General features: G+C 42.1%; 1 protein-coding gene across 3 annotated transcripts; it reads right to left on the reverse strand.

Annotated features, from left to right (window-relative positions):
- Nucleotides 1–1,571: 1,571 nt before the first annotated feature.
- LOC123187424 (2-dehydro-3-deoxyphosphooctonate aldolase) lies at nucleotides 1,572–10,889 on the reverse strand. Of its 3 annotated transcripts, XR_006493997.1 has the most exons (15): nucleotides 10,542–10,889; nucleotides 9,648–9,745; nucleotides 9,476–9,572; nucleotides 9,344–9,409; nucleotides 8,933–8,992; nucleotides 8,743–8,817; nucleotides 7,906–7,990; nucleotides 7,127–7,185; nucleotides 6,522–6,566; nucleotides 5,666–5,764; nucleotides 5,505–5,552; nucleotides 5,366–5,413; nucleotides 5,154–5,280; nucleotides 4,874–4,977; nucleotides 1,572–1,925 (listed from the first exon to the last, which is right to left on the reverse strand). XR_006493997.1 is itself a non-coding variant. In XM_044599293.1 (13 exons), exons 1-13 carry the CDS (start codon nucleotides 10,578–10,580, stop codon nucleotides 5,224–5,226), a joined length of 876 nt encoding a protein of 291 aa, XP_044455228.1. In that variant the 5' UTR covers nucleotides 10,581–10,888; the 3' UTR covers nucleotides 4,993–5,223. The 3 variants fall into 3 exon arrangements, 1 of the variants encoding a protein (XP_044455228.1); XR_006493998.1 differs by lacking the exon at nucleotides 4,874–4,977 and having other exon boundaries at nucleotides 1,574–1,925; XM_044599293.1 differs by lacking the exons at nucleotides 1,572–1,925; nucleotides 4,874–4,977 and having other exon boundaries at nucleotides 4,993–5,280; nucleotides 10,542–10,888.
- Nucleotides 10,890–11,117: the final 228 nt, after the last annotated feature.

Consider the following 11,117-nt stretch of genomic DNA (forward strand, 5'->3'; position numbering starts at 1 on the left):
GACTGTGCTTTGCAACGTATGTTGTCAGTTTTTATCTTCTTTACATGTTAATAAGAGGAAATAAATGAATAATTTATTTTGAGGAATCAGAATGACCTAATCTATGCGCCCATTAGATGCCACTTTTACTTTGTTTGATGCAAACCTTGTTGATTTTCGCTATTTTATGTGCTAGGCTGGTGATGGTGAGCTACTCTTCGACGGTGATGGGAACTTTGTTGGCATGGCTATTTTTTCTGATGGCAGGCATGTTTATGTGCAAGGAAGTGTAAATTTTGAAAATTTGGTGGAATTTGCAAGAAGGATTAGGGTACGCGTGCGACAGCAGGAACGATATAGGTATGTCTCGTCGTGAATATGAAAGCAGTATTTTTCCAGTTTGCTTATCCACACTTGTCTTTCATCGGTCATGGCTGTGGTTTCACATTCGGTGGTTGTAATCGTGAGCCATAGATGGACAAGGAAAGGCATTTGTATTTCTTGTTTTAAGTTGTGAATCCTACCTCATGAATTACTTGATTTCTTTGCTACGTGTACATAGATATATTTTGCACCTGGATCATGTGTCCTAGTAGCTCACTACGATTATTGACATGATTTAAGAAAACAGAAATCGTGATCAATAAGCCCTCTTGTCTGATCTTAGATTTCACTGTTAGGTAGGGCGTTGAAGCCAGTACATGTGTTTGTCTTTGTCTAATGGAAAGAGGGAACATTTTCATTCAAACTTAAACATAAACAATTGAACTTAAGACTTACGACACCTCCTAACTCTCGGCGTCTATAGGCGCTAATGTCATTTTCCCCTATCTTCATCAGTTCTATCATGTTTGTAGTCTATTCGTATTTGATGTGTTCTGTCGTGGATTTGATTAAATGGGTTCATTATGCTGTGCTGCAGACGATCTATGAGCAAAAAAGGCAAGCGCCGGTGCCGACACGATGTCTATGATGATCCAGTAAAGAGAAAGAGAACCTTCTTGTGATCTGGAAGGTGAGCAACACTGGCCACTCCTTAATATTACTGAATATATATGTTATAAGTGAGTTTATAGCGGGTGATGCAAGTGTAGTCTTTTTTCTTCTATGGTTAACTAATAAGGTACTAATGTGTTGTTTAGTAGTACCACCTTATTAGGTACGTTTAGCCTTATTACATATGTCCATCAGTATCTCATAGTTAGCTTTTTTAATGAATATTGTCCATCAGCATCTCTTACTTCAGCTCCTTTAATGAATCTGCTGAGTGCTTGTCTTTTTTTTGGGGGTGAAGCAGGCCTGTCTAATCTATTATGGTTATTTTGGATTCATTTCAATACATGCATTGTTTGGTTGCTTCGACCTACTTTGAATTTGAAGGCTTGCTGTTTGCTGTACAGATGACGACAGATGGCCAGTGCAAGCCAATTTAGTATCATCCCTAGAATAATGATAAAGTTCTGGTTCATGTGACTCATGCTTGTCTATGGGGTAGTGATCAGCAAAATCAATCATGACTTTTGTTGAACCATGTATGCTCAATCCAGTCAAAACAGCTATCAATATTCAGTTAAAAAAACAGCTATCAATAACTGGAGTCTGTCTAGTGTAACGTTGCATCATTGTCGCTGGAGATGCACATGAGTATTGAATTGAATGTTTCTGATCTTGGATATTAGAAAGAGGAAATCTTAGTACAACAAATATCACTACCCCTATAGAAAGCACCATTGTCTCTGGAATCTAAACAATCTCAGCCATACGCTTCATGTTTGTAACAATTAACGTTGGACTAATGCTAATTGTCCCTTAATCTCACGCTTAATGTCCCCTGCAAATCTCTCCTCATTCGGTTCAAGGTGCTTCCCTCCCCTCTGGGGCTCTGTTCAAACTGTTCAAGGGATGTGATATAAAACACCATTTCATAGACATGGATGGGGGGCCACCTGAATGCAAGAAAGAAGTAATGAAAGATTATATTTGGGCCTGTGTAGCAAATATACTAATGTGTAATCTGTAGCTTTTAGTTTCCCTTCACTTGTAGCAGGAACATGTGAGCTCTGCGATACCAAGTTCCGTGAAGTGGTAGAAAACTGAGCTATGTTAGCTCAGTTTGTTGGCATTCATCCTAATCATTTCATATTCAGTTCAATTTTTTCTATGCAAACCTTATCTCCATGAGTGCTTACAGATGCTAATTGCATACAAGTATGTACAAGATATGTAGAGGAGTTTCTATCACTGATTTGTATAGTACCGAGTTGAATATATGAGCTTCTAGCTAATAGTGGGGGCTAAGCTGGATTCCTTAATGGAAAAGAAACAATCAGCTGGAAGTTCCTATTTTATATTTCTCCCTTTCTTAGCTAAAATGGACTTTTCTCTCTAAGTGAATATTCTATACAATTCTAGGCCAAATCAGTTCTCGCTTGCCTTGATTAATAGTTTATCCAAGCTGCTCCAACAAAACCTAACGAACTCACTAGCCAGTCTCAATACAAGTTAAACCGTGTGTTTATGTGCAGGTGCGCCAACAATTACAGAAAAGGGAGTTAACCTTCATCTTCCTTCTGTGGAGGTTGTTACTTTTTTAGGATTGTCCTACGTGCTCGGTTTAGCGCTCCTGGCGGCTATAATTGTTGTTGGTATGTGCATTGTACCACCTTCACTTGGATGGCTACTTCTCAGGGTTGCAAGGGGAAGGCCATATGGAAGATCAACTTTGCTAATATAGAACATGAATCATTTTGGAGATATTGGAGGCACCAAGCTTGAACATGAATTCCTTTCTTTTAAGCAAACATTGAGCATGTGATCAGTGGAAGATGACAACTGTCCAGCAAGGACGAAATCCAAGTGGGTGGCGGCAGAGGTGTTTAACAAATTGATTGGGGGCTCCTGCAAATTTTGGAGGTGATGCTATATACAATGGATTAGCTAGATAGTTTATAAGTTTGAAGGTTGTTTATTTTTCCTTTTGATCTAAATGGCATGTAAAATGTTGATTCATTTTCTGTGGCCATTTTATTTTATTTTTCTATACTGCTCAGTAAAGATTGATTTTGTTACTTAAGTGGAATAAGTTGATGCTAACAACTATTAGTTTGATAATTCACCGACGCCTCCAAGGAGGGAAACGGCGCCCTCAGGCGTCGCCGTCGGCGCGGCCGGTCATGGCCGGCCAGTGATTTCACCCGAACTAGATCTCTGCCACCAGTAGCGCCTCCTGTACAGAACCGGCGACCAAGAGGAAGCGCGGCCCGACCAGGCTGGCCCGCATGCCGAACAGAGGAGGAGGGGAGGCGCCAGATCGCGCGCACCGGCCGCCGCAGAAGCCGCCGCCGCCTGTCGACGACCACCGGATCCCGCCGCCCACGTGGCCGGGACACCAGATCCACCGCCCACGTGGCCGGGACACCAGATCCACCGCCCGCACGGCTGCTAGCTGGTCGTGCCTTGCCAATGAAGCCGCCACTCCAAATCCGGGGTTCCCCATGCAGAAGTAGGGCAACCGAGACCCCGCCGCCACCATCCTTGGCGCCCCGGGCTTGTCCGGCGGCTGCCTCAGGCGGCAGCGAGGAGATGGGACGAGGTGGGGAGGGGGCCGCGGCGGCGCGGCTAGGGTTTCCCCGCCGCCGCCGGGGGAGGCGACGCAGGGAGGAGATCAGTGGGATCGCAAGGATCTGGTTATCCTTTCAAGATTCGGATAGGAAAGATTTACCTTTGTCAAGAACCATATGACATCCGATAATTTAGGGCCTGAAAGGCTTATACTGATACGAGAATACCTTTGGGCACTATTGCTGGATCATAGGGAGCTTCTTGTTGACGAATGCATAACCGATCCTTTGGCTAAACAGGGGAAACGAGATGGATAAGCATTTGAAGCAGTTGGTCAGCATAGGAGTATGTTGAACAGAAATCCAATGCTTGAGGATAGCTGATGGTTCTCTAGACCAAAGGAATAGCTTCTAATGTTGCAACCAGACTAAGTGCCTGTTCGGCAGTCATCCAACTCCTCAAAATATGGGAGCCAGCGGAGCGTCACTTTGATGACTCCGATAAAATAGGCTACGGCGCCGCTCCGCTCCGGCCGCTCCAGGAGCTGAGCCGTGGAGCGGAGAGTTGCCGAACAGAGCCTAAGTGCCTGTTCGGCAGTCATCCAGCTCCTCAAAATACGGGAGCCGGCGGAGCGTCACTTTGATGACTCCAGAAAAATAGGCTACGGCGCCGCTCCGCTCCGGCCGCTCCAGGAGCTGAGCCGTGGAGTGGAGAGCTGCCGAACAGGGCCTAATTCTTTTTCCATTGTAGCATAGGTGATGTGGGTCAAGTATGCATGCACCAAGGGAAAGGGACAGGATAGCATGAAACTGAAACTTGTCGATCATGGGCTGTACATCGGGAACTCGCAAGGTAATTGCAATTCAAAATATCTGGAATGTCAAAACTTTCTTCAGAACTGGGAGTAAGTTGGGTGCTTCACTTCAGGTTTATTACAATATGGTGAAGGCTTTCAATTTCAAGGAGGAAAAACTATTGGAGCAAAGCCAAATACTCACCAAGAAAAGCAGTACCAGTAGACAAAAGCAGTAACATAAGCGGTTTTTCTTTTCTGAACAAGCATAAGAGGTAAATTAACTTGTAAGATTATTGTGTAGTGAACTGTTGCTAGAAAGGCCATTCAAATTTCCAACATTCCTGCTGAACACTTATTCCTTGCGTTTCTATGTTCTGCCGTTACCTCGGAGTAGATTCATCTTCTTCTAAAGTTCAAATATACTCGGGGTTTGTTCGGTCCCCTAATCATCAAATCCATTTGTATTTGCAAGAAAAGCTCTAGGCATTATGATTTTAAAAGGAGAATTTATGTATTTAGCATTGTTCGCAACTGTACCAGTTTTATCACCAGCGATAAATAGAGGAAGCTGCTATCATCATGCTCATGCAACCGCGAGTGTTTCTTTACCAAGCTGTCCGATTTCGAAAAATGTGCTCCAACTGAAACACCACAAATCAAAAGTCGAATTCTTTCGGATTGACTCTGAGACAGAGTGATTCAAACCAGGAATCTGTGGCTGCTATGCTACACTTCAAAAGAAACTAATACATGCAGGCAATCCAACAAAGCTTAAGCCAACGGTAAATGAAAGTACCGCATATAAAGAGCAACTCGCCTGGACACGACCATATTGGTGAAACCAATTGGTAACGACAAAGTTATTCCTATTGCTACCCACTGCCAAATCATTCCTTGAATGGAGTTAGGTCGATCTTGAGTGGCTTCTTTCCTTTGGTGACTCGCTTCGCACAAAGAGAAAAAGAAAAATGGTGAGCGCTTAGAGAGAGATTTGGCCTCACTATACCCAAGCAAGGATGTCTAACTTACAGCGATCGCAATCAATTCTTCTAACAGCTCCTCCAAATTGCGCAATGGCTACAAAGCAATGTGCACAACAGTAGTAATAAGTGAGCATATCATCACACATCATGGGTTGAAAATGTCTCAACGGTGATGGAGAGGTTACCCATTGAGTTGGCCCGTCACATGGTGAATTCAGGGGATCATCATGTACCTGTCATAGGATTGTGAAAATAATCTTACAAATATTGTTGTATCTCTAATGGATCATAACTAAAATGAAAGGTACAACGAGCAAAAAGCACCATGATAGTTTCATCGACCTACCTCCATGAAAATACCATCAACACCAACTGCAACAGCAGTCCTTGCGATGCATGGTATGAGTTCTCGTAAGCCCCCACTTGCGACCCCACCACCATCAAGCTTGCAAAACAGAGTCAAGTATGCCCGGTTGAGCAAAATTAAAATCCTCAAAAGATAGTTAGTTTGGAAGAGGTTTAATTTGGTCATCAATGTTTTACTAGTTGATCACACTATCTTAGGAGATGGCTACACAGAAGAACCAAAATAAAAATAACCCAAAAAGTCTGAATTGCTTAGATATCACACCATGGTTTTTGAGCTTTGGCCATGGATCATGGTTGCAGAAATATACAGTGATGGATCAGGTTGGAACATTGCCACGTATCATACCCTCCCAGTCCATTATAAGTGTGGTGTCTGGGACATAGTTTTCATCAAGCTTTTAAAACTTTCACCACCAATTTGTTTAAAACATATGATTCGATTGGATATGTGAGAAATCATATTTACAGATTGGTATCAGAAAATACTTCCATAACGTAACAATTAAATTTAGCAATACTATAGTAGAAATTAAGTAGCAAAATTATGTTATGAACACAGCGTAGACGTCTAAAATGTCATCTTCTTTAAGACAGAAGGGAGTAAGTTCACATGCCATGTAAAATCTGGTCAACTGCTGCAAGTTTCCATGTAAACTATTGGCAACATTTAAAGATCATGATGATTCCCTTGATGTTGATTTTATTCACAAATGACATGACTCTGACAAAGGGGAAAAGAAAGAAAAGAATAATTTTCTTAAGGTTGAGCAAAAATGTCTGCGAGGACAATTACCCTAAACCAAGAGAGGCAGATTGGAAATAGGTGATTATACCTTTTTCCCAGCTGGTTGTTGTAGAGCATGTGTTACGTCAGCTACCTGAAAATGGATACTTCTCTGTCACCGATCTATGTCATTGTTCATGGTACATGATATTTGAGAATACACAAATCGAGAATTCAATGGAATAAGTTACCACATAACATGATATTTGAGAATACACAAATCAAGAATTCAATGTACAATTCAGCTATAGAAAACGCAATCATCTGGTTCATGTCTAAATAAACAACCCAGATCCATTATCGAGTAATAACAACAGAAAATAGCACAAAAGCTAGACATCTGCCATATTAAGGCAAATGTGCCCCGAGAGAGAAAAATAACTCAATGCTTAATCAATTAATTGACAATAAAAAACAACTATCTTCATTATATAATAGAGCTCCAATGTTGAAAAATAGGTTAATACTATTTTTATTGCAAATATCACGCCATCATGAATACCGGACATCCCGATATGCCCAATTTCACCAATGATAACCTTTTTCTATTGTGGCCGAACGCCAATGATAACCTAGACAGAGCTTTTCATGACTAGAAACATGCTGAATATGTGATTGTGCAATTGTGGACAAAAGTAAGGTGATAATACTTACAACTGGGCAATTTGTTTCCCTCAGCCACTCAAAGTTCCTTGGATCAACAATTAGATCATCTGTGTGTGCAATGAAAACAAAGGAAGATATTGCTAAATCAGTTATCTTCTACAAGGAAACCATGAACATAAGTTGCTTGTTGCAGGAAGACTAATGCCTGATTCTCCTTTAACCTGAATAAGGAAAACGGGCAAATGGTTGTATTGCTCACTTTGTTTTATGGCAGCTGCACTGCATGGTGCCCCAACCTGACTAGTAGTATGTACTACCAGTGGCGGAGCCAGGGAATTCGAATGAGGAGGGCCAAGTATTGTTATGTCTTGTTAGAGAGGGCCAGTTCATAAAAATACATCATTTTAGCAGCAAAAACATCAAAGTTTACACTAATACTAGACTCAAATCAGTAGTGTTAGGGGGGCCAGGGCCCCTGCTGGTCCCCCCTGTCTCCGCCACTGTGTACTACTACTACTATTAGTAAATTCATTCAAACACGCTAAAATGTTAAATGGCTAGGGACACAGAGACATTTGAAGAGCTAGTTAGCCCTCAGATTTCACCTTTTCATGTATTTTCTCTTTATCTAGCTGCTCAATCACAACAATCATTATTCCCCATGCCACATCATATCCGAGTGTCCAAAAAGAGCAGGATATCCTAGTCAGTACAATATGTTTCGTGATAATTACATAGCCTATAATGTAATATGATATTATGTGTTTTCTCTTATGTATTTACTTCTGAAGCAGGCAGTACAAAAAAAGGCGAAAAGATGACTTAACTGTAGCCAAACATGGTGCCTCGCTCACAGACCATCACATTATGATTTCCAGCAAGTCTAATTTTCTCCGCAGAGTTGGCCATAACCTGTTAAGGTACAGCCATACAGGATCACTTCAACAAATGTGCAACTTAACTAGATGCTGGGCGCAACATTTTCCATTGAAAAAATATCTAGTTAAGTAGCACAAGCATGTAATTGGTATACGGATACAGAAAGCTACATCTTGAACAATGGCTAGCCGAACTTCTGAAGAGAAATGACAATTCAGAACAGTGACAGACTAAACTGGAACTGATAGCTTGTTTTACATAGTTAGTTAGACATCATGTTGGTTTCTAATGTTGGATTAATAAAGAGTAGAATAAAAGGTCCAAGCAAGTGCAATTAGCTTCAACTTTGCATGACCATTCAATCTCATAGAGAAAGAAACCACATGATGTGAAATACAAAGGACATTATTGAACAAACTAAGCATGAGTTTTTTAGGCTAACGCTAAAACAGACAATGGCACCAGCAATAACGCAGATAGTGGCAACAATAGTACCCCTTTTTGATTTGTATGAAGCGCCCATGAAACATGAGATTCTATCTTTCTAATGTTTGACCAATAGATAGTCAAACAATAGAAAGGTTTAGTAAATATGCCCCGTGTCTAAATGTGCTTTTCACGCTGTCATAATTTTCTTGATAGGTACAAACAATATATTGGAGAAGAAATTTATGGTTAAAGTTTAATTTTGTCGAGGTGCCAACTCAAACGCACCTTATAAGAATCAAAAAATGGGGTGCTACATTCAAATTTTGTGAAGACTGCCAGATAGAAATGCAACTTACAGACGGGGCACAGAATTGTCCTTTCTTGATATTGATAATTTTCCCAGTCTTAGCCGCAGCCACTAGAAGGTCAGTCTGTTGGCATAGATACTTATATTAGGCATGTTGAACGAGATATTAAAGAAGATTCATGCTTGATAGCTAGTAGTACTGCAGTTTTCCCAGAAACATGCATACATTAAAGTTGTACCTGGCGACAGAGGAAAGCTGGAATCTGTATAATATCAGCAACTCTTCCAACAGCTTCGCACTGATTTAGTGAATTAGTTAGAAAGCATCTTTGCTTTACACTTCAGAGCAAAGGACACACAATCCAAGAATTTGGATTCAAAGGATACAATAAACACATGTAGCAGTACAAATTCAACACAAAAAGCCTAGCAATATATTCAAACAAAGATATTTTAAATTCAGACATGTCACATTCAAATGTACAAAAAAGTAACGGTACCTGTGGTACAGTAACATTTCATAGAAAGGAAACATAATTAATGGACTCAGCTAAATTTGCAGAAATATTAAGCGAGTGACACAGCAGAATTTGCTAGCAAAACAGAGAAGAGTGTCCTTACTTACAGGATTAAAAGAATCAAATGGATACCTGGCAGCTTTCATGCACGTCGGTGACCACTGGAAGGTCATATGCAGCCTTCACCTTTTCAAGGATCTGATATAGCAAGGTAGAAAGGTTAGATACGGAAGAGACAAAAGGTCTAATATTATTTTGTCAGACCTTTAGGCCTTGTTCCAGACCAGGACCGCGGAAGGATTTCGACGATGTACGGTTTGCTTTATCAAAGCTTGATTTGAACACAAGAGGCACCCCAAGCCTGCCATGGAGAGAAAAAAAAAACAGGTTTAGTTTCGCCCAAGAGTAAACAGAAGTATGGTGATTGGTTGTTTACTTGGTTGTGATGGCTTTGATGTGTTTGGCCATCTTCATGACATGTTCCTCTGATTCGATCACATTGGGCCCAGCTAACAAGAAGAATGGTTGGGCAGCCTGGTGCAGAATCAGAGGGGTCAGTTCTCGCATATATGACGTCTTGAGATGTGATCACGCTGCTAGTATCATTCATTCATATGACGACAAACCAAGGACATGAGATGAGCTCCCAAAAGCAATTTTACTGTCATCCAAGAGGCAGAAACACAGCACTCAAAAGGAAATTTCTCTGTAACTCACTCAAAGAAAACGCAAAAACAGAAATCCCATCTAGTCATACCAAACATCTCCAGGCTTGAGCATAGTCAATAGCGTCACAACACCAACAAACTTACTGAATCATGCGAATATTTCTACATCATGTAAATCTCAATAATGGCATGCATTCAGGACCTTCAGAGAACATTTTAATTGACTTGATTTGACCAGCACCTCACCAAGAAACCTATCAAAATGTGGATTTTTTGCATATGCCGTAACTGGTAAGCTAAGCACTACGCAAGGCCCTGCCAGAATGCGCTAACTGTCAATTGTATTATCATCTACGTAGTATTATCCAAAACAAAAAAGGACTGCGAATAATAAGCAGACAGCGACGTGATCCAACAACTCCCCACCACAAGAACCGTTGTACTCCCTCCGTCCCATAACATAAGAACGTTTTTGACACTACACTAGTGTCAAAAACGTTCTTATATTATGGGACGGAGGGAGTAACTCCTAAAGCACCCTTGGCGAGGAACAAAGGGGCAAAGAAGGTCTGAACTGAACCCGCCACAGCACCGGCAGCCGCAGGGTGGTCGACGAAATGCCGCACCCAACATCACACGCGGCGCGAGGGCATTCTTGTTACCTTGAGCTGGTTGTAGAGCGCCACCGACGGGGCGTCCATTCTTCCCCCTCCTCGGCTCCTCCTCCCTGCGGATCTGCGGCAGGGCTCCGGTTTCTGCTCGGCCGGGGCGACGAGGATCCGAGAAGTGTGGAACCGAGGAGGAGGAGTTCGTTGGCGAGGAATCGGGTCGTCAGGCACACCGGGGGGCAGGGCATGGAGGACGGTGGCGGATGTGGGTGAATGGGGCGCGGACGAGCAGGGGGAGGGGTCCAGGTGCTGGGAGTGGGATCAGGCGGAGCGGGGCAGAGAGCACATGGGGATTGCTGGAGGAGGATGACGGCTGTCGGTAGATCCGTTCGTGAGTCGGGACCGGTTTTGGTCTTCTTTTTCAGTCGAACCGGGCATGGAAAATACATGGATGAACCGGCCATGGAAAGTGGGCAGGGTAAAGAAAATTCATACAAGTTTAGAGGATTTGTATTCACACATTTTGTCTCGTACGCGTTCACAATTCTCCACAACATGTACACCTCCTAATCAAAATAATGGACGGGGAATAAATTTCAAACACCGGGGCACCGTTGATTGCCGGTAAAA

This window comes from Triticum aestivum, chromosome 2A, assembly GCF_018294505.1.
Source record: "Triticum aestivum cultivar Chinese Spring chromosome 2A, IWGSC CS RefSeq v2.1, whole genome shotgun sequence".
Classification (NCBI taxonomy): Eukaryota; Viridiplantae; Streptophyta; class Magnoliopsida; order Poales; family Poaceae; genus Triticum; species Triticum aestivum.

Bases quoted from the DNA above. Each gene is read 5' to 3' on its own strand.
- LOC123187424 (XM_044599293.1), bottom strand. From the start codon at position 10,580: ATGGACGCCCCGTCGGTGGCGCTCTACAACCAGCTCAAG. The intron at 9,573-9,647 runs GTAAACAACCAA...TCTCCATGGCAG, and splicing joins ATCAAAGCCATCACAACCAA to GCTTGGGGTGCCTCTTGTGT. The intron at 5,414-5,504 runs GTAACCTCTCCA...ATTGCTTTGTAG, and splicing joins GTGACGGGCCAACTCAATGG to CCATTGCGCAATTTGGAGGA.